The following is a 22,396-nucleotide window of genomic DNA, read 5'->3' as shown; positions in this document are numbered from 1 at the left end:
CAAAATAGAAAGGTAGATCAATGGTACAGAATAGAGGACACGGACACAAACCCAAATAAATACAATTTTCTCATACTAGACAAAGGTGCCAAAAATATGCAATGGAGAAAACATAGCCTCTTCAACAAATTTTGCTGGGAGAATTGGAAATCCATATGCCACAGAATGAAACTAAACCCATATCTCTCACCATGCACGAAACTAAACTCAAAATGGATTAAGGACCTCGGAATCAGACCAGAGACCCTGCATCTTATAGAAGAAAAAGTAGGTCCAAATCCTCAACATGTCGGCTTAGGACCAGACTTCCTTAACAGGACTCCCATAGCACAAGAAATAAAAGCAAGAATCAATAACTGGGATAGATTCAAACTAAAAAGCTTTCTCTCAGCAAAGGAAACTATCAGCAATGCGAAGAAAGAGCCTACAGAGTGGGAGAATATCTTTGCCAATCATACTTCAGATAGAGCACTAATCTCCAGAATCTATAAAGAACTCAAAAAACTCTACTCCAAGAATTCAAATAATCCAGTCAACAAATGGGCTAAGGAAATGAATAGACACTTCACAGAAGAAGATCTACAAGCAATCAACAAACATATGGAAAAATGTTCACCATCTCTAGTAATAAGAGAAATGCAAATCAAAACCACCCTAAGATTCCATCTCACCCCAATTAGAATGGCGATTATCAAGAATACATGCAACAACAGGTGTTGGCGAGGACGTGGGGAGAAAGGTACACTCTTACATTGCTGGTGGGGCTGCAAATTAGTGCAGCCACTCTGGAAAGCAGTGTGGAGATTCCTTAGAAAACTTGGAATGGAACCACCATTTGACCCAGCTATCCCATTCCTTGGCCTATACCCAAAGGACTTAAATTCAGCATACTATAGAGATACAGCCACATCAATGTTCATAGCTGCTCAATTCACAATAGCCAGATTGTGGAACCAACCTAGATGCCCTGCAATTGATGAATGGATAAAGAAGCTGTGGTATATATATATATACAATGGAATATTACTCAGCCATAAAGAATGATAAAATTATGGCATTTGCAGGCAAATGAATGAAATTGGAGAATATCATGCTAAGTGAGATAAGCCAATCTCAAAAAGCCAAAGGACGAATGATATCGCTAATAAGTGGATGATGACATATAATGGGGGGAGGGTAGGTTTAGTGTTAGGGTTAGAGTTAGGGTTAGGGAGTGGGGGCAAGTATAGAGGAAGGAAGGACTGTATAGAGGGAAAAGAGGGGTGGGAGAGGTGGGGGGAAGGGAAAAAATAACAGAATGAATCAAACAACATTACTCTATGTAAATTTATGATTACACAAATGGTATGCCTTTACGCCATGTACAAACAGAGAAACAACATGTATCCCATTTGTTTACAATAAAAGAATACATTATTAAAAAAATAATTAGAACTGCTCTTTTAGCAACTTGATGGATTCACATCCCATTTTCAAACAGAACTTTTCACCACTTGTCACAATAAACCATGCCTTCCTCTCTGAAACATATTCTTTATATGGTTTCTGAGAGCACGCCCCACTGTTCTTTCTATGGCTTACACTTCTTGGTCTTATTGGTTGCTTCCTCCTTTTCTCTCTAAATTATAATCTTGAAGTGCACCCAGGTCTTAGTTCTTGTCCTTGTCTATAATTCTACTCCCTCATGTGATGATTTCATTCAATGCCCAGGGATAAATAGAACACCAACGCCAATGATCATCCTGCTGATGCTTCCCACCTAAATTTCTTTCCTAAACTCCAGGTTTATAAATCCAGAGAACAAATCCTTAACAAATAATAGACATTTTATTTTCAGTATCCACACTTGACCTTCATTACCTTCAGCTTTCCCATTCTACTGGAAAGCATTGGTACATTCCTATTGCTCAGGCCAAAGACCTGTTCAGACGCGCCTTTTTCTAGACTCTCCCACCCACAATCACCAGGAATATCCATTGACTCCATCCCCAAAATATAATCAGAATTTGGAGATTTCATGCCACACACCCTGCCATCATCCTGGTCTATGTTACCATAGTCTCTCACTTCAGAAATCTGCCTGATGACCCCCTGCCTGGACTCTGCCCACTTACTGGGTCCTGTCCCTTAGCCATGCCAAGCCTCTCCTCCAGTTCCAGCTCTGCCTGGAGGCGCTTCTCCTGCACATTGGGTGCCTGGCTTCCTTCTCATGTTGACTTTAACCCCTTACAGGCTGTTTTGCATTGACCACTTTCTCAGTCCTGCAGACTGGTCCCTGCAGACCTGGGGTCCCTCCCTCCCACACTGCTTTTACACTTGCATTTTCTTTTTCTCTAAGCACTTGCCGCCTGTGATCTAACTCTGTATTTAGTCATTGTTTTTAGTGAATATAGTTTGTCTTACCTACAAGAGCATAAGAATCTCAAGGTCAAGGATCTTTATTATGCTCATTGATGTTTCCCAAATGCTAGAGCTAGGTCCAGAAGTAGGGTCCGTTGGAGTTTGTTGAATGGATAAACAAAGTTTTTGACAGCAGAAGTGACTACTGCTAGAGACACCATGAATTCATGAAATTATCTTTTCTATCTTAATATTAGATCTAGTGCATATTTAAAATTATCATTTTATTGATTTTATATTTCTTCAATATTAACACAGACAAAATAGAGAGCTACTCTGGACCGGACACACTAGCTATTGAGGGAAATACAGGAGAGTACAAAAGGCAGTTCTTGCATGTAGGAAGCTTGCATTTCAGTAGGGGAAGTGAGAATCACACCCCCAATCGATCAATGTGAGATAGGGATAAAGATCAAGCATAGAGTAAGCCAAGGATCAAAACAAGATTCTGTTATTGTTTATTAAATCTCACATATAAACCCCTCTTAACAAAAAGGATTTAAGAAGCTGAAGCAATGATATATGCCCTCAAGGAATAAAACAGAAATAGGAAATCAGAACATATTCAAGTGGAAGATACAAGCAGGCTCCTTCTCAGGATGAGTCCCCAGTATTTATACAGTTGCTGGTGTCTACTCTGGGCTTTCTTCATCTCATGGAAAATAAATGGTCTGTTATAAAAGTAACAGGAACATAAGTGATACAGGCAATGAACGCCAGGAGAGCAGTTGGGAGAATTCTGTCTGGGGCAGAGAATATGCTGACATGACCCCTGAATTCTCTTTGAGTTGTAAGATTTTAGATTCTTGTGAGGGTTCCTTATTTTGTCATAGACAGTATGTATGTTCACCCATAACTGGTACTTTCTGTTCACTTAACAGGCAAATTATCAAACAGGAGTTTTTCTGCCTTCAATAGGTGAATGGTAATTTTTACTCTCATTAGACTTTACCTTTGTGAACTAGTTACACTCTATGGCAATGTGAAAAAAAAAAAAAAACAAAAAAAAAAACCAAAACCTGTTCTATCTCAAATTTCCTTCACTTTGCTTTGGGCCATGAATGGGATGAACCTGAGGAAATACCATCCATTTACAAAGTAATCACTGCAAATAGAGATTTATTTACTTTAGATGACTCTAGAAAAGTATGTTGAGGAAAGAGGATATGTCTTTCTTTTTCAACTTGAATAGTTATTAATTTCCAGAAAATTATATATAATGCATAATGAATGAGCCATTATGCTAATTACTTGCATATGTCCTAATTTATTTTATGCTTAAGCAAACCTTTTTAATCTCGTGTTTTAAAGATGAGAGAGACTGTGACTCAGAGAACAGATTTTAAGTTAGTTCATCTTACTTGTTTATGGCATAACTATTCATGAGATCAGTGAAATTTGTTCTTATAATTCTGAAAGGTTTAGGATGTTCTTACTCTCTTCCTCAACATAAACATGGACATGAAAATATTTGTAAAAGATTTTATTTTCAAACTCTTATGGGCACTATAGTCATATTATTTTAATTATTTTACAAATATTATCTCAATTTATCATTATTTGCATTTTACAAAGTGGGAGCTGAAATCCAAAGAGATTAAGTAGTTTGTCAAAAGTCACACAGCACTCTTGGATAGACAGAATTAATATTGTCAAAATGGTCATACTACCAAAAGTTTTATACTGATTTAATGAAATTCCTATTAAAATACCAATGACATTCTTCATAGAACTAGAAAAAGCCATCATGAAATTCATTTGGAAAAATAAGAGACCAAGAATAGCCAAAGCAATCCTTAGCAAGAAGAGTGAAACAGAAGGTATCAGAATAGCAAATCTTGAAATATACTACAGAGCTATAGCAACAAAAACAGCATGGTATTGGCACCAAAATAGACAGGTAGACCAGTGGCACAAAATAGAAGACACAGAGACAAGCCCACATAAATACAGTTATTTCATACTAGACAAAGGGACTAAAACATAAATTGAAGAAAAGATAGCCTCTTCAATAAACAGTGCTGAGAAAACTGGAAATCCATATATAGCAAAATGAAATGAAATCCCTATCTCTCAGCTTAAGCAGAAGTCAACTCAAAGTGGATCAAGGACCTACGAATTAGATCAGAGACCCTTGCCTAATAGAAGAAAAAGTAAGTCCAAATCTTCATCATGCTGGCTTTGGATCTGACCTCCTTAATAAGACTCCTAAAGTGCAAGAAGTAAAATTAAGAATCGATAAATGGGATGGACTCAAACTAAAAAGCTTTTTCTCAGCAAAGGAAATAATCAATAACATGAAGAGAGAGTCTATGGAGTGGGAGAAAATCTTTACCATACACACATCAGATACAGCACTAAACTCTAGGCTATATAAAAACTCAAAAAACTTAACACCAAAGAAACAAATAACCCAATTAATAAATGGGCTAAGGAACTGAACAGACACTTCAGAGAAAAAGATATACAACCGATCAAGAAATATATGAAAAAACGTTCAACATCTCTAGCAATTAAAGAAATGCAAATCAAAACTATTCTAAGATTTCATTTCACTCCAGTCAGAATGACAGTTATCAAGAATATAAGCAACAATAAATGTTGGCTAGGATGTGGGGGAAAAGGTACACTCGCATATTGCTGGTGGGACTATAAATAGGTGCAAACACTCTGGAAAGCAGTGTGGAGATTCCTCAGAAAACTTGAAATGGAACCACCATTTGACCCAGTTATCCCACTCCTCAGTTCATACCCAAAGGACTTACCATCTGCATACTACAGTGGTGACTCGGTCACATCAATGTTTATAGCAACCCAATTCACAATAGCCAAGCCATGGAATCAACCTAGGTGCCCTTCAACAGATGAATGGATAAAGAAAATGTGGCACATACCCACAATGGAATATTACTGAGCCTTGAAGAAGAATGAAATTATGGCATTTGCAGGTAAATAGATGGAAATGGAGAATATCATACTAAGCATAATAAGTCAAACCCAAAAAACCAAAGGCTGGATGTTTTCTCTGATAAGTGGATACTAATCTGTAATGGGAGGGTGGGTAGGGAAGAATGAAAGCATTTTGGATTGTGCAGAGGGGAGTGAGAATAGGGGAGAAGATGTGGAGATGGGAAGAACAGTGAAATGGGGTGGACACTGGTACCATATATACATGTATGATTACACTACTGGTGTGACTCTGCACCATATTCAGCCAGAGGGAGGAGAAGTTGTGCTCCATTTGTGTACAATGTGTTAAAATGCATTCTACTCACATGTATAAGGAATTAGAACAATTCAAGAAAAAAGTCACACAGTAGAGCTAGAATTCCAACACAGGCTATGAAGTCTGTGCTGTCAACCATAAGTCCATGTTACCTAAGCTGCTGCCCTAAAATAGGAATGAGTTAGAAGGACATGTTTCTTTTTCTTTTGTTTTATGAAATATAACCTATTTTCAATGGAGACCCCAGTGAAGAAGGTATTCTTCACATGAAGGCATATGAACACCTCTTTCCTTCAACAGTCAAACCAAACCATGCAGACAGATAAAAGGAGACAGGGAGAATCACTCCTAATTCATTGAATAAAGTGTACCGTGGATTTTGTTGGAGGAGCTCAGCCCCGGGCAACACTATCAAAATATTTTGATTCCTAAAGTGTTTGTATGACCTTTCAGTGTAGGCTAGAGTGGTGTAAGAATAGTGCAGATTGCCTCTTTGAGACTCATCAGATTTCTGAACTAGACAAGAAACCACTTAGCAAATCGTACATAGGATATGTACGATTTCTTAAGTGGAAGGAAGTTTATGCCAAACCCCACCACATAAACCTTGACATGTCTTTTGTTTCATAAGTGAGTTCTTTTATTCTCAATTTATTTTTAGGCACCTAAAATCTTAAGTTAAAAAAAACCCTAGATATTACTTTTCTATAGGTATATTTCTAGCTTAAGTGAGTCTTACCTGAACAACAATGTCAAGATTCTGTCATTCAAAGTTAGAAATCTTAGATAAGCAAGCCCTGCCTAATGATTCATGCTTCACTTCATGTGCACTCCTAGAGATAGCAACCAACATCCAGAAACAGAGCATGGAGCACAATGGATATGCTCAGACAAGATGCAATGTCCTCCTTTCTAAGGGCCGGTGCTCAGGTTTGGTGGAATTGGTCACGTCAGCTGGTTTTGCTTTCCTATAAAACTGAATATCCACAATGTAACTGAGGTTCTGTGATACGGCTAAAGAAAATATAAGATAGCTATGATACGATCTTTCACAAGTTGTACTAGTCACTATAGGAATGCTGTGATGGCTACTTTTGTGTATCCATTTGACTGGGCTACAGGGTGTCCAGTACTGGACCAGACATTATGCTGAGTGTATCCATGAGGTGTTTTTAGCTGAGGTTAACCTTTGAATTGGGAGACTGAGGGAAGCCTCCCTAGTGTGGTGAACTGGTGAACCTTGTCTTGTCCAACCAGTTGATGTCCTACGTAGACATAGAGGGAACTCCTCTTGCCTGACTGCCTCGAGTGGGGATGCTGATTTTCCCCTACCTTAGGATTCACACTGAAACCCTGGCTCTCCTTGTGTCTTGAGTCTACCAACTTTAGAGCTAAAACTATATCATCAGTACACCTGGTTCTCAGACCTTTGGACTTTGCCTGAATGTATATCGGCAGCTTGCCTGGGACTTCAGTTTGCCAACTGCAGATTGGGATTTCTCAGGCTTCGGGCTTCCAAATTTGTTTGCGCCCATTGTTTATAATAAATCTCCCTCTACGCACGCACATCCCATTGGGTCCATTTATCTGGAGAACATTAGCTCATGAAGTTGTATTGTCTAAAACCTTAAGGATCAATGGTTTATGCTTTTCCCAATACACTGAGATATATTAACACATTTCTGCATAGGGCTGAGGTCTCTTATAAATCAAAACACTCATTTCAAGGCCCAGTTATTTATTATCATTATTTTTTACTTTTTGTAGTATTGGGGATCAAAACAAGGAACTTGCATGTGCTAGACAAGTGCTCTACCACTGAGCTACATCCCCAGCCCTGTTTCTTTTATTTTCATTTTGAGACAGGGTCTTGCTAAGTTGCCCAGACAGGTCTTGAGCATGCAATTCTCCTGTCTCAGTCTCTCCAGTAGCTGGGATTGTAGGTGTGCACTATAGTACCCAGCCTCAAGGACAAGTTAATATTCCTGCTTGTCTATGGGAAAATAATAAGGCTAACAAAAAGTGAATTCCAGCATTGCTTAACATTGTAATGGGGATGTGATGTCTGTCCACATCTCTAGGGAATAAACAACCCCACATTGCTTTCTATTGGGTCTTTCTATCTCTTCATTACCTCTGAGTTCAGGAAAATAAGTAGGTATAATAATATGGCAATGAGAGATACTTTTTTCATGAATCCTTTCTGCATCTTAAAGTGCTTTTCTTCATTCAAATTTTACCACAAATTAAGCAAAAGGAAAATAAAAAAATCTCTCCCTTGCCCTTGTATAAGGTAGTCTGAAGCTCACTTAGGACACATTATATTATAGCTATATGACAAATAGAATTATTAGTTATGTATAATATTGACTAGTTTCCCTAAGTAACCTTGTAATGACAGGCAGACTTCATATATTTCTCATAATTCTTAGTGCTACATGTAATAGGACCAGAATGAATATTTATTGAATGCCTTGGTTAACAGTGGTTGATTGAATATATCATTTTGTGTATTTATCAGGGTATCAACTAAATTGTAAGCCCTAGCATATATGATACACTGGGAAGTTGAAGTTTGACTTTCCCATATGCTTTAGAGACTGAGCATAAATCTCTCAAGTTAAGCATTGTTAAACATAGGTACCTGCTGCATGCCACCCATTGAATGGAACAAAAAAACATGTCTGCAGACCTTGATGGATCATTTCCACATAACTTCAGTATCTTTTGTTTGTATTTATATAATGTTAAAACATATTATCTATGTGTAGTTGCTTGTAATTCACATTTTACTTATGCCTAATACCTCAAAAAAGATTCTATGTATAATAATCATCAATATCTACAACCTGAAGTAATAATCTCTGAAGTAGATGATTTAAAGGCAATTTTTAAGGAAATTAAAGCTAGATGCATAATATGAAAGAAATATCAAATCTGAGGACTACATATAATATATTCAAAGACTATCTATTAGCTCATATTTATAGAAGGGAATCTATACTAGGAATCCTTTGGTCTAGAATTTCATATGAACTTCTAGCTAAAATATTTTTTATCAAATGGTACTTAAATACTTATTGTTTTTAGTAATAAGTCTGCTAATTTTTTGATGAATATTTCACAAATTTTACATCTTAATATATTTTATGACATACACAAGTCAAAAGAAGTCTTTCATCTGAAAAATAGAGTTTTCAACCAATGTATAAAGTAATAACAGGATATTCCCTCTTAATAAACTTGCTAATTCATCTTTTGGGGGAATATGAATCTGGATTAGATTTAACCACAGCATATATCTGAAGTTTGAGTATAAAGAAATGAGCATGACTTTTCTTTTGTCTTCTAACAGTCTCATTTCTTTCTCATCTGCTATTCAAATTGATGGTTTGTCTCCTATGTTTTAGGAGAACTAGTTTACATAGCTCAAAAAATTGAAATGAACTAAATGTGCTTTTTATTCCATCCAAAACCAATTATAGTTAGAGCTGGCATTCTGTAAATAAAACTCTTCTAAACAAAATGAAGGATGCTTCAGCTCCTACTTAAAAGAGACTGACAATCTGGCAATTTCCAGTCCCCTTCATCTTTTGACCTCTTCTCAGTTAACCCAGGAACAGTGGGGAAGGGTCCTCTCAGAACTGCTTCAGCCCTCTCTGCTGGAGGCTCTGCTTTTCTCTTTTGTCCTGCCTTGTTTTCCCTAGTGCATGCAGATTTCTAGACCCTGATGATGGATAGGATAAGAATATGGTGGTGAGATAAAATAAACAGAATTGATAATGCAAATGACTCCTTTACTAGTGAGTTATATTATGTAGCAGCAAGATAAAAATTAAGTTAAAATCATAATAATATTTTGAAAAGGGGGATGGAAATTAGGCTAATTTAAGACATTTTGTATGAAAATGGTATTAGAATTGCTTGTAATTTTTTCTGATTTTTTTTAAAAAGTTACATGATCCTCTAGATTTTACATTTTTATTTTATATGCAGAAAAGGTGACCAGGATTGAGGAACTGTGATTTGTCATTTGTGTAAGTACCAGGTAGGATGTAGGAAAATTCCCATATAATTAAAAGTTAAAAACAAAAAGAATCAATCTTACTATATTTCCCTGCCCAGTCTTTTTCCATTTCTGTTACTTCATCATCCAAAATTCATTCAGGGTAAAACTAAGGGATGGTAAAACAAGAGCAATTCTTGGACTGCAAACATTTTAGATTGCTAACTGTGGTTTACACCATCAGTTTTTGGATGCCAGAGCAAGACTGTCAGAAAGTGTGGAGCTGATGTTCTGGTTCTGGAAAAGGAACCTTCACCCCAGAAACAAACCAAGAACTGTGAGACTTGACAGGACAATTCCACAGACTGCTCACTCACTGGGGCTGGCTCCATCCACCTCAGGCAAGTCTGTATGTTCATCTGGTCTGCATTTGTTTTTCTTTTTTTAAAATCCAAGTTAAATCCCTAAATATTTTTGTTGCCTGTAATGTTTTCTCCCTGTACCATTTCACTGCTCCCTCAAGCTGATTAGTCTACTTTGTCTTATTCTTGGAATTTTTCATATCAATGTACTCAGAGAAGACAAAGTTAACTTACCTGGTATTGCTGATGTTTTGAATGAACTCTGGCTCTCAGCTTTAAAGGAAAGAAAAAAAAATTACTAAAAATTGAATGCTGACGATCATTTCTGCTTTTACAAGTATTCAACTGGTAAATAGACATAGATCTTAGCTCATTTGGATTCACTTTCCCTCAAATCATAAAATCATGAAACTGCATGATTAGAGGAAGCCTTGGAACAGGGGTCAACCAACTTTTTTTTAAGTGTCAAATATTTTTAGGCTTTCTGGACCATATGTTCTCTTGTATCTACCCAGTTCTGCCTTTTTGTGTGAATGCAGATACACATGATAGTTAAAGAATGGGTAAGGCTGTGGTCCAAAAAAAAACTTTATTTAGCAATACACAGCAGGGGCTGGATTTGGCATGAAGGCCATAGTTTACCAAATCTTGTTTTAGAGCATCTAGAACAATTTCACACACCTGGAGATTATGCACAGAATGACAAACACTTTGGAAGGTGCTTCTTGGATATGGCTGCTGTGTGTTGCAATTCTACTTAGACATGATTCATCTTATGACCTGGGGAAGGTGCCAGAAGGTTCAGATAGATACTTTGGAAATAAGGGAATTAATTTGTGGTAAATATAGTCCAGGGAGAGCTTTCTGGAAGGAAATTAATTTAAGAAATTAATTAAATTAAATTAAGTCTAATCAAAGATCATGTTTACAACTTTAAGTATATGAAGCATGACCAGGATTTGCCACATGAAAATACAGAAAATAACTTTGTAACAAATGGAAGCCTAATAATGATACTTAAAAAAAATACCTACTTGCCTCTTTTGTAGAGTCACTTGACTGTCTATATCAGCACCTCAATTTCAACATGCTTCAAACAGAACTCTTGACTGGCATACTCAAATCCACCCTTCCCCCCCACCCTCTTGGATCAGTGTCTTCCAGTTGCACAAGGCAAAATATTAGTAGTTATTCTTGAATCTCCTTTTTTTTTATGTTTTTGTTATGATTTTTTTAAATCCCAATCAGCTCCAGCTTCAAAATACATTCCAAATTCAGGCATATCTTACCCCCTGCTCTGCTCCTATTCTTCTAGTATCCATATGTCTCCCTTCAGTACCCACAGTAACTACCTAGAAAAATATTTTAAAATTACAGTTTGCCTCAATGGCTTCCTGTCCCTTTCCTTACTATGGCTGGTAGAGTCTTTATAGGATGTGAGGCTCCCTAACTAGTTCCTCAATTCCTCAACCATTCAGCCCCCTAACCCTGTTCCATTTGGGGGCTCAGCAGAAGTAGATTAAGGGCACTGGGCTCTTCCCATGCCAGATTTCTCCTCGGGCCCTCCTGCCTTGGTGTTCTTTCAGGACTGCCCCAGCTTCTTTCTTCCTTTCACAATTTCTTCTCAGATGTCACCACTCAGAGAATTCTAATCAACAACCTTACCTAAATTGTGTCCAATCCTTTTCCTATCAGTCCATCAATCTGCAACATTTGCTTACAGCACCTTTATTACTACAGTGATATTTACTTTATTCTTTAAAAACATCATTGTTTTATTGTCTGCTGGAATGTAGCTTTATGGGAATAGATTTCACTTCTTTTTTTTTTTTTTATTGTAAACAAATGGGATACATGTTGTCTCTCTCTTTGTACATGGCGCAAAGGCATACCATTTGTGTAATCATAAATCCACATACAATAATGTTGTTTGATTCATTCTGTTATTTTTTCCCCTTCCCCCCACCCCTCCCACCCCTCTTTACCCTCTATACAGTACTTTCTTCCTCCATACTTGCCCCCCTCCCTAACCCTAACTCTAACCCTAACACTAACCCTTCCCTCCCCCCCATTATGTGTCATCCTCCACTTATTAGCAATATCATTCGTCCCTTGTCTTTTTGAGATTGGCTTATCTCACTTAGCATGATATTCTCCAATTTCATCCATTTGCCTGCAAATGCCATAATTTTGTCATTCTTTATGGCTGAGTAATATTCCATTGTGTATATATACCACAGTTTCTTTATCCACTCGTCAATTGAAGGGCATCTAGGTTGGTTCCATAGTCTGGCTATTGTGAATTGAGCAGCTATGAACATTGATGTGGCTGTATCTCTGTAGTATGCTGATTTTAGATCCTTTGGGTATAGGCCAAGGAGTGGGATAGCTGGGTCAAATGGAGGGTCCATTCCAAGTTTTCTAAGGAATCTCCACACTGCTTTCCAGAGTGGCTGCACTAATTTGCAGCCCCACCAGCAATGTATGAGTGTACCTTTCTCCCCACATCCTCGCCAACACCTGTTGCTTGTATTTTTGATAATCGCCATTCTAATTGGGGTGAGATGGAATCTTAGGGTGGTTTTGATTTGCATTTCTCTTATTACTAGAGATGTTGAACATTTTTTCATATGTTTATTGATTGCTTGTACATCTTCTTCTGTGAAGTGTCTGTTCATTTCCTTAGCCCATTTGTCGATTGGATTATTTGTATTCTTGATGTAGAGTTGTTTGAGTTCTTTATAGATTCTGGAGATTAGTGCTCTATCTGAAGTATGATTGGCAAAGATAGTCTCCCACTCTGTAGGTTCTTTCTTCACATTACTGATAGTTTCCTTTGCTGAGAGAAAGCTTTTTAGTTTGAATCTATCCCAGTTATTGATTCTTGCTTTTATTTCTTGTGCTATGGGAATCCTATTGAGGAAGTCTGGTCCTAGCCCGACATGTTGAAGATCGGGACCTACTTTTTCTTCTATAATCTGCAGAGTCTCTGGTCTGATTCCAAGGTCCTTAATCCATTTTGAGTTGAGTTTTGTGCAGGGTGAGAGATATGGGTTTAGTTTCATTCTGTTGCATATGGATTTCCAATTCTCCCAGCACCATTTGTTGAAGAGGCTATCATTTCTCCATTGCATATTTTTGGCACCTTTGTCAAGTATTAGAAAGTTGTATTTATTTGGGTTTGTGTCCGTGTCCTCTATTCTGTACCATTGATCTACCTGTCTATTTTGGTACCAGTACCATGCCGTCTTTGTTACTATTGCTTTGTAATAAAGTTGAAGTTCGGGTATTGCGATACCCCCTGCTTCATTTTTCCTGCGAAGGATTGCTTTAGCTATTCTGGGTTTCTTATTCTTCCAGATGAATTTCATGATTGCTTGCTCTATTTCTGTAAGGTACGTCATTGGAATTTTAATTGGGATTGCATTGAATCTGTATAGCACTTTTGGAAGTATGGCCATTTTGACAATATTAGTTCGGCCTATCCAAGAACATGGGAGATCTTTCCATCTTCTAAGGTTTTCTTCGATTTCTTTCTTCAGTGTTCTGTAGTTCTCATTGTAGAGGTCTTTTACTTCTTTTGTGAGATTGATTCCCAAGTATTTTATTTTTTTCGATGCTATGGTGAATGGGGTGGTTTTCATAATTTCTCTTTCTGAGGATTCCTCACTTATGTATAAAAATGCATTGGATTTATGAGCATTGATCTTGTAACCTGCCACTTTACTGAATTCACTTATGAGTTCTAACAGTTTTCTGGTGGAATTTCCTGGTTCCTCTAAGTATATAATCATATCATCCGCAAATAGGGATAGTTTGAGTTCTTCTTTTCCTATTCGTATTCCTTTAATTTCCTTGGTCTGTCTAATTGCTCTGGCTAGAGTCTCAAGAACGATATTGAATAGGAGTGGTGAAAGAGGGCATCCCTGTCTTGTTCCAGTTTTGAGGGGGAATGCTTTCAGTTTTTCACCGTTTAGAATGATATTAGCCATGGGCTTAGCATAGATGGCCTTTACAATGTTAAGGAATGTTCCCACTATCCCTATTTTTTCTAGTGTTTTGAGCATGAAGAGGTGTTGTATTTTATCAAATGCTTTTTCTGCATCTATTGAAATAATCATGTGGTTCTTGACTTTAAGTCTATTGATATGGTGAATTACATTTATTGATTTCCGGATGTTGAACCAACCTTGCATCCCTGGGATAAAACCCACTTGATCGTGGTGCACTATCTTTTTAATATATTTTTGTATGCGATTTGCTAAAATTTTATTGAGAATTTTTGCGTCAATGTTCATTAATGATATTGGTCTGAAATTTTCTTTCCTCGATTTATCTCTGTCTGGCTTGGGTATCAAGGTAATATTGGTTTCATAGAATGAGTTTGGGAGGGTACCCTCCTCTTCTATTTCATGGAATACTTTGAGAAGTATTGGAATGAGCTCTTCTTTAAAGATTTTGTAGAACTCAGCTGAGAACCCGTCTGGTCCTGGACTTTTCTTTGTTGGTAGGCTTTTGATGACCTCTTCTACTTCATTACTTGAAATTGATCTATTTAAATTTTGTATGTCCTCCTCGCTCAATTTAGGCAATTCATATGTCTCTAGAAACCTGTTGATGTCTTCGAAATTTTCTATTTGGTTAGAATATAGATTTTCAAAATAGCTTCTAATTATGTTTTGTATTTCAATCGTGTCTGTTGTGATATTTCCTTGTTCATTCCGAATTTTGGTGATTTGGGTTTTCTCTCGTCTTCTCTTTGTTAGAGTGGCTAAGGGTTTATCAATTTTGTTTATTTTTTCAAAGAACCAACTATTTATTTTGTCAATTTTTTGTATAGTTTCTTTTGTTTCAATTTCGTTGATTTCAGCTCTGAGTTTAACTATTTCCTGTCTTCTACTACTTTTGGTGTTGGTCTGTTCTTCTTTTTCTAGGGCTTTGAGCTGAAGTGTTAGGTTGTTTATTTGTTGATTTTTACTTCTTTTATTGAATGCGCTCCATGAAATAAATTTTCCTCTAAGTACTGCTTTCATAGTGTCCCAAAGATTTTGATATGATGTTTCTTTGTTCTCATTTACCTCTAGGAATTTTTTAATTTCCTTCCTAATATCTTCTGTTATCCATTCATCATGTAATAGCATATTGTTTAATCTCCAGGTGTTGGAGTAGCTTCTGTTTTTTACTCTTTCATTTATTTCTAACTTCAAACCATTATGATCTGATAGAATACAAGGTAGTGTCTCTATCTTCTTGTATTTGCTTACATTAGCTTTGTGGCATAATATATGGTCTATTTTCGAGAAGGATCCATGTGCTGCTGAGAAGAAAGTGTATTCGCTCTTGGTTGGATGGTATATTCTATAAATGTCCGTTAAGTCTAAATTATTGATTGTGTTATTGAGATCTATGGTTTCTTTGTTCAATTTTTGTTTGGAAGATCTGTCCAGTGGTGAGAGAGGCGTGTTAAAATCACCTAGTATTATTGTGTTATGGTCTATTTGGTTTCTGAAATTGAGAAGGATTTGTTTGACATACATGGATGAGCCACTGTTTGGGGCATAGATGTTTATGATTGTTATGTCTTGCTGATTTATGGTTCCCTTAAGCAGTATGTAATGTCCTTCTTTATCCCTTTTGACTAGTTTTGACTTGAAGTCCACCTTATCTTTAATGAGGATGGATACCCCAGCTTTTTTGCTGAGTCCATGTGCATGATATGTTTTCCCCCATCCTTTCACCTTTAGTCTATGTGTATCTCTTTCTACGAGGTGAGTCTCTTGCAGGCAACATATTGTTGGATCTTTCTTTTTGATCCAATCTGCCAGTCTATGTCTTTTGATTGATGAGTTCAGGCCATTAATATTCAGGGTTATTATTGAGATATGATTAGTATTCCCGGTCATTTGGTTCATTTTATTTATTTATATATTTATTTATTTATTTATTTATTTATTTATTTATTTTGAGACGACTTGGTTCTTCCTTTATTTGACAATTCCTTTAGGATGGTTCCTCCCATTGCTGATTTGTTTCTTTGTTTTTCATCTCTTCCTCATGGAATATTTTGCTGAGAATGTTCTGTAATGCTGGCTTTCTTTTTGTAAATTCTTTTAGCTTTTGTTTATCATGGAAGGATTTTATTTCATCATCAAATTTGAAGGTAAGTTTTGCTGGGTATAAGATTCTTGGTTGGCATCCATTTTCTTTCAGGGCTTGAAAAATGTTGTTCCAGGCCCTTCTAGCTTTTAGGGTCTGGATTGAAAAATCTGCTGATATCCTTATTGGTTTCCCCCTGAATGTAATTTGATTCCTCTCTCTTGCGGCCTTTAAAATTCTGTCTTTATTTTGTATGTTGGGCATTTTCATTATAATGTGCCTTGGTGTGGGTCTGTTGTAATTTTTTATATTTGGAGTCCTATAAGCCTCTTGTACTTGATCTTCCATTTCATTCTTCAGATTTGGGAAATTTTCTGATAGTATTTCATTGAATAGATTGTTCATTCCTTTGGTCTGTTTCTCTAAGCCTTCCTCAATTCCAATAATTCTCAAATTTGGTCTCTTCATGATATCCCATAGTTCTTGGAGATTCTGTTCATGATTTCTTACCATCTTCTCTGTTTGTTCAACTTTGTTTTCAAGGTTAAATATTTTATCTTCAATGTCTGATGTTCTGTCTTCCAGGTGTTCTATTCTATTGGTTATGCTTTCTATGGAGTTCTTAATTTGGTTTATTGTTTCCTTCATTTCAAGGATTTCTGTTTGGTTTTTTTTCAATATCTCTAACTCTTTATTGAAGTGATCTTTTGCTTCCTGTATTTGCTCTTTTAACTGTCGATTGGTGCGATCATTCAGTGCCTGCATTTGCTCTTGCATCTCGTCATTTGCTTCCCTGATTGTTTTAATTATGTACATTCTGAATTCCCTTTCTGTCATTTCTTCTGCCATGCTGTCGTTGGGTTTCATTGATGTAACATCTAGATTTGTTTGCAGCATTTTCTTTCCTTGTTTTCTCATATTGTTCAGGTATCAGTTGACCGCTGTGATATTGCAGATTTCCTCTATTGTCTTATAATATCCCTGAAGATTTCTATTATATCCCCTCTTAGTCTTCAGTAGCCTGAAATCTTGGAGGAAGTTGATAATGCAGTGCTCCACAAGGGAGCTGACTCCCTAGGGGTGGTGGCCTTCTGGTGGGGTATATTCCCTGCTAGTGGGCAGAGGTACCTTCACTTGCTGATGAATGGTCATCCAGAAGGGAAGTAGGTTGTGGGCTGATGCAAGACCAGTTTGGGCCTGTGTCTCTGATTTTACGGTCCTTTTGGGAGAACTTCACCCAACAGGGAGGAGTCACCTGGTGGGGAGGTCTCGCTGGTCGGTTTTCCTCCCAGAGGTTCCGTTCAATTCACAACTACCGCCTGGGCTGGGCAGCCTTCTTCTGCAATGATCCCAGGGACCCGGACCTACCTCCTGGGCCTGGAAGCCTCACCCTTCGCAAACGAATCTCTTTCGGCTGCCTCTCCTCAGAGAAGCTGCCTGCAGTCCTGGAGCCTTCGCTCCGCCCCTCAGTTTGTCTGTGGGGCCCTTCCACCGAGAAGCCGTCTAGGACCCTGCTCTGCACTTTTCACCTGGCTATGCGGCCCCTCCTCTGAGCAGCCACCTGGAGCCCCTTACAATCGCTCCGAGTCCCAGTGACCCGCCACACGCCTTTTCCTCCGGCAGCCACCTGTTGTTCCGTGCCGTCGCTCTAAGACCAAGTGACCCACCACGCACCACTTTCTCCACCAGGCAGTTACCCAGAGATCTGGTGCGTCACGAGTCCCAAGAACTCACTGTGCACCTTCTTGTCCCGACTGCCTCCCGTAGCCCTGGTGCAGTCACTTCGAGCCCAAGCACCCCGCCGTGCTCCTCCTCCTTCTCCAGACAACCCCCTATGTTCAGGAGCGGATGCGCTGGGACCAAACCACTCACCACGCTGTTCCACCAGATAGCCGCCCAGAGCCCTGGCGCAGCTGTTCCAATTCCAAGCGACGTGCCGAGCCCGTATTTCTCCTTCTCCTCTGGGCAGCCCCCTGTGTTCAGGGGTGGTCACGTTCAGTCCAAACAGCTCACCAAGCACCTTCTCCTTTGGGCAGCCTCCCAGAGCGCGGGTGGGTTGCGCCGAGTCTAAGCGCTGTGGTGAACAGCCACCTCTCCAATGCTCCCAGCTGTCTGCGATCACTGCTCCGGCGGGGGGAGGGGCGCCTCGCCGGCAGTTCTACTTTGCAACGATCCCTGCTTTCGGGGCTACCGCCCTGTCCGGGGGCTACCGCCCTGTCCGCCTGCCCAGTGGGAAACACTCACCCGGCTTCTTTGAGTTGGTCCCAAGTCTCTCAATATCTCCTTTTCTTGAGTCCTGAACCCACGCTGCTCCTCCGGATAGCCGCCCGGAGCCCTGGCGCAGCTGATCCAATTCCAAGCGACGTGCCGAACCCGTATTTCTCCTTCTCCTCTGGGCAGCCCCCTCTTCAATGCTCCCAGCTGTCTGTGATCACAGCTCCGGCAGGGGGAGGGGCGCCTCGCGGCCGTTCTACTTTGCAAAGATCCCTGCTTTTGGGGCTACCGCCCCGTCCAGGGCTCCTGCCCCGTCTGGGACGTCTGCCCAGTGGGAGATTCTCGCCCGGCTGGTTTGAGTTGGTCCCAAGGCTCTCTATATCTCCTCTTCTTGAGTCCTGAGTCCTGGAGCAACACGAAACGCAGCCACCCTCTAGTCCGCCATCTTGAATCTCCCAGATTTCACTTCTTAAGAGCAGTGATTCCAGTGCCTGTCATCAGGATGTGGCAGAGTAGGTCTCCAGGAGATAGACAACAATGAACAAGACTAATTCTACCCACCTGAATTCAACTTTGAAGGTAAAATCAATACTTCATTTTAAATTTCCAGTTGGATAATGAGAGAGAACATTTTAAAGCAACTTTTGTATGATCACTTCCATATATTATGCATTGATATTAATGAGAGCTATTGTTATGATTTAGATGTGGTATCCCCCAAAAACTCATTTGTGAGACAATGCAAGAAGGTTTGGAGGAGAAATGATTGGGCTCTACTCTTAACACAATCAGTGAATTAATCACTGATGGGATTAATTGAGTGGTAACTGGAGGCAGGTGAGGTATGGTTGGAAGAAGTGGTTCATTGGAGATGTGCCTAGGGGGTATATATTTTGTATTTGGAGCGTGAAATCTCTTCTGCTTCCTGATCGTCATGTAAGCTGCCTCCCTCTGCCACACTCTTCCACCATGGTGTTGTGTTCTGTCCTTTATCCCTGAGGAATGGAGCCAGCCTTCTATGGATTAAGACTTCTGAAACCGTGACCCTCAAATAGACTTTTCCTCCTCTAAAATTGTTCTGGTTGGGTCTTATAGTCAGAACAGAGAAAAAGCTGACTAAAACAGCTATTATTTCCATTTAAAGATCTGAAAATACTAGCTGAAATGACATCACTTCCTCAAAGGCAGAACCAAGATTGTAATTCAGCCCTGTTGCTTCCAAATTCATCTTCTTTCACTAAAATAGATGGTTTTACTTCTTTTAAATTGCTCCAAATAAAAAGCTTATATAATTAATTCTTACTTTGATAACTAATTAAAATAATCTTGAACATGGCATAATGCTGCATTTGAAAGACACAGTTAAAATATTTATTAGCTACTGGAGGATTAGAATATAAAGAAAATCAAAACCCTTTGTTCCTTTTATTAATATCAGGTCACAACCTTTCTTCCTGACAGAGCTATTTGAAAATGAAAAAAATTTAAGCTTGCATATGAATAAAAAAAACTTCTGCTTATATTTATTTGGATTTTTTAGCCTTCAAAATGCATAATAATTTTACAGGAACATAAAATATCCAAGTAATATAACTAGTCTTAAGACAGCTGAATCTTAAACCCCATATAAATTCAATTCTATTGAGTGTCCTAAAAGTGCATATATGTGTGTATGTATGTATATGTGTGTATGTATGTCTATATACAATAAATTATTCTGGGGACAAAATTCTGCAAATCTCCAATATTTAATCAAGAATGGAATATATACCTCCTTACCTCCCTGTATTAGGGAGATGTTTTAAAGAACATAAAGTGTTTTCAAATGAATACAACTATTTCAAACTTAGACTCAGTTTTGTGAATGTCAAAGTTTAGTAGAAGTTAATTCTATGAAATATGGTTGTGAGGATTAATTAAATGTGAAGGCATTTGCAATTATTCCTGGTTTTTAATTATAATTCTTAGGATATACATCTGCCCTGAGAAAAGGCAAAGCTTAGATCTATAGAGGAAATGAGAAAAGTCAAGGAGTGAATGATTGTAGTGTGCTTCTGTGAACCATTCTCAAACTTAGATGTTTATTGAAGACCAAACCTTAGCCAGGGTAGTTGGCCACTTAAAATGTATTTGTTAAGTTTGATTTTCTAACATGAAACTGAAGTCTTGTAAACTATAAATGAACTTTGAAATGCTGATCACATTAATCCAAGGCTAGACTTTACTCAAACATCTTTTAAATTAGAAAGCTTTAATAGCAATACAACAAATAACTGTGCTAAATTGTCTTATCTCATAAAGGCCATTGTATTTCTAGCCAATAAATGAGAGTTACACATGGAACATGTCAATATCATTAACAAATGCAAGATAAAGGATATATATAGCTATTCCTACATGTCATTCCTTATTGATTCACCAGAAATAATTTATTATGACCAACTCAAATTTTGTTTATTATTATTCCATATGACATTGGCTGAGACATTGCATATGAGATTGTTTCTGGTTTGATTAAACCATGACGTAATTAAGACTTAGGCTGAGGACTCCTCTGGGATCTGCCCACATGACATGATATAAATTCACTAAACAGCATATGAGAAAGGTTATATTTAAGTCCCTAAATAAGTGGTATCAATAAATGGTGTAGTTCACAAGGGGAATATTGAGACTGAGTGGGCAGTCAGATAATTTAACATCTTCCAAAGGCAAGCATGATAGCACTGTAAGAGATCCTCTACAGTGACGTGATTAAAACATTCAATGAAAAAGTTTCCTTTTCAGTTTTATAAGGTTATTACAATGAGAAGATTTCAGAATTCCAATTTTATGCACATATGTAGCATGTGCTTATCTTGATTTATTTTTTAAATAAGAATAAGTAAGTTTCAAGCTAAGCAACTTTGGCAAGCAACAAAATGTAGCTAGAATTTTATTTTGCTTATGATCCAGTGGTTTTTATGGTTACTGCTCATTTGTGCTGAAGCTGGTTTTTCACTTAGGCAGTTTCCTTTTCAAACAAAATCTCAAATTAAAAAGTGCATCATTTAAGGATAAATGCTAAATAATAACTCAGTTGGTATACATCTCTGGCAACATTTTTGAAGTTATGGGAAATATTGAAGTAAAATATTATAGAGGCCTTTGGATATATAAGGTTTGAATCAACAATTAAAGCAAAGAAGGGAAAATAGAATAAGGGTTGCATAAATGAGGTGGCAGATGAAAAACCACAAAGACAAAGCAAATCTGGCACAGTGGGCGATTAGTGAGAGGACCACCTGGGTAGAACTGCAGGTTTGCATTCATTCATTCTTCTGTCAATATGTTGTCTTATATTTCTTTATTTTATTAGTGTGCTGCAGTTATGCATAATAATGGGGTTCATTTTGGCATCTTCATAAGTATATCACAGTTTGTACCATTCCAATCCCCAGCTCTTCCTTTCCTTCCCCTCTTCCCTTCCTCATCCCCTGCCTCACTCTAATGGTTGTTTTATATTTACTGAACATCAACTTGTCAAGTGCATAATGTCCCCAATTAAAAATTAGTTCTTTTCTAATTTCTCTAGATGCTGTTTATAAATAGTTGATACAAAAAGGAGTGTGATAGAGTGAAGAGTTTATGGGGTTAGAGATGAGAACAGGGTTTGAGTGTCATGTTTTAAATTCGATCTTGGCTAAAATCATTTTTTTCCCTAAACCTTGTTCCCTATTTGTGCAATTGGAATCATAAATACCAACTTTGCCTGGATTTTAAGGATTTCTATTCATAAAATAATAGCTAAAATTTGTTAAGTGTTTACTTGGCAGACACTGTTCTATGCTTCATATGTTCCATCTCTTTTAATTTTGATTAGGATCCTGTGAGGGTGTGATCTTATTACCTATTTTGCATATGAGCACATTGAGGCTCAAAGAAGTTAAGTAGCTGACCAAAGGCCACAGCACAAATAAATGATTGTACTTTATTTTCAAACCTAAGCAATCTGTCTTTGGAATAATTATTCATAAGCAATAAGTCAACTACTTCTTGGTGTGATTGTAGAGACCAATTTTTTTTTTGAAGGGTGTGGTACCTTGAAGAGCA

The 22,396-nt window shown here is 37.9% G+C and overlaps 1 protein-coding gene across 1 annotated transcript in view; it reads right to left on the bottom strand.

Annotated features, from left to right (window-relative positions):
- Window positions 1-22,396, bottom strand: part of EMCN (endomucin) — a 163,404-nt gene that overhangs the window by 42,775 nt on the left and 98,233 nt on the right. The window contains exon 5 of the mRNA XM_079153853.1: window positions 10,229-10,267. Coding sequence (XP_079009979.1) covers window positions 10,229-10,267 — 39 coding nt within the window. The remainder of the gene's footprint in view (window positions 1-10,228; window positions 10,268-22,396) is intronic.

The sequence above is a fragment of the Sciurus vulgaris genome, assembly GCF_902686455.1.
Source record: "Sciurus vulgaris genome assembly, chromosome: 9".
Classification (NCBI taxonomy): domain Eukaryota; kingdom Metazoa; phylum Chordata; class Mammalia; order Rodentia; family Sciuridae; genus Sciurus; species Sciurus vulgaris.
This window is presented reverse-complemented; position numbering and strand designations above follow the sequence as displayed.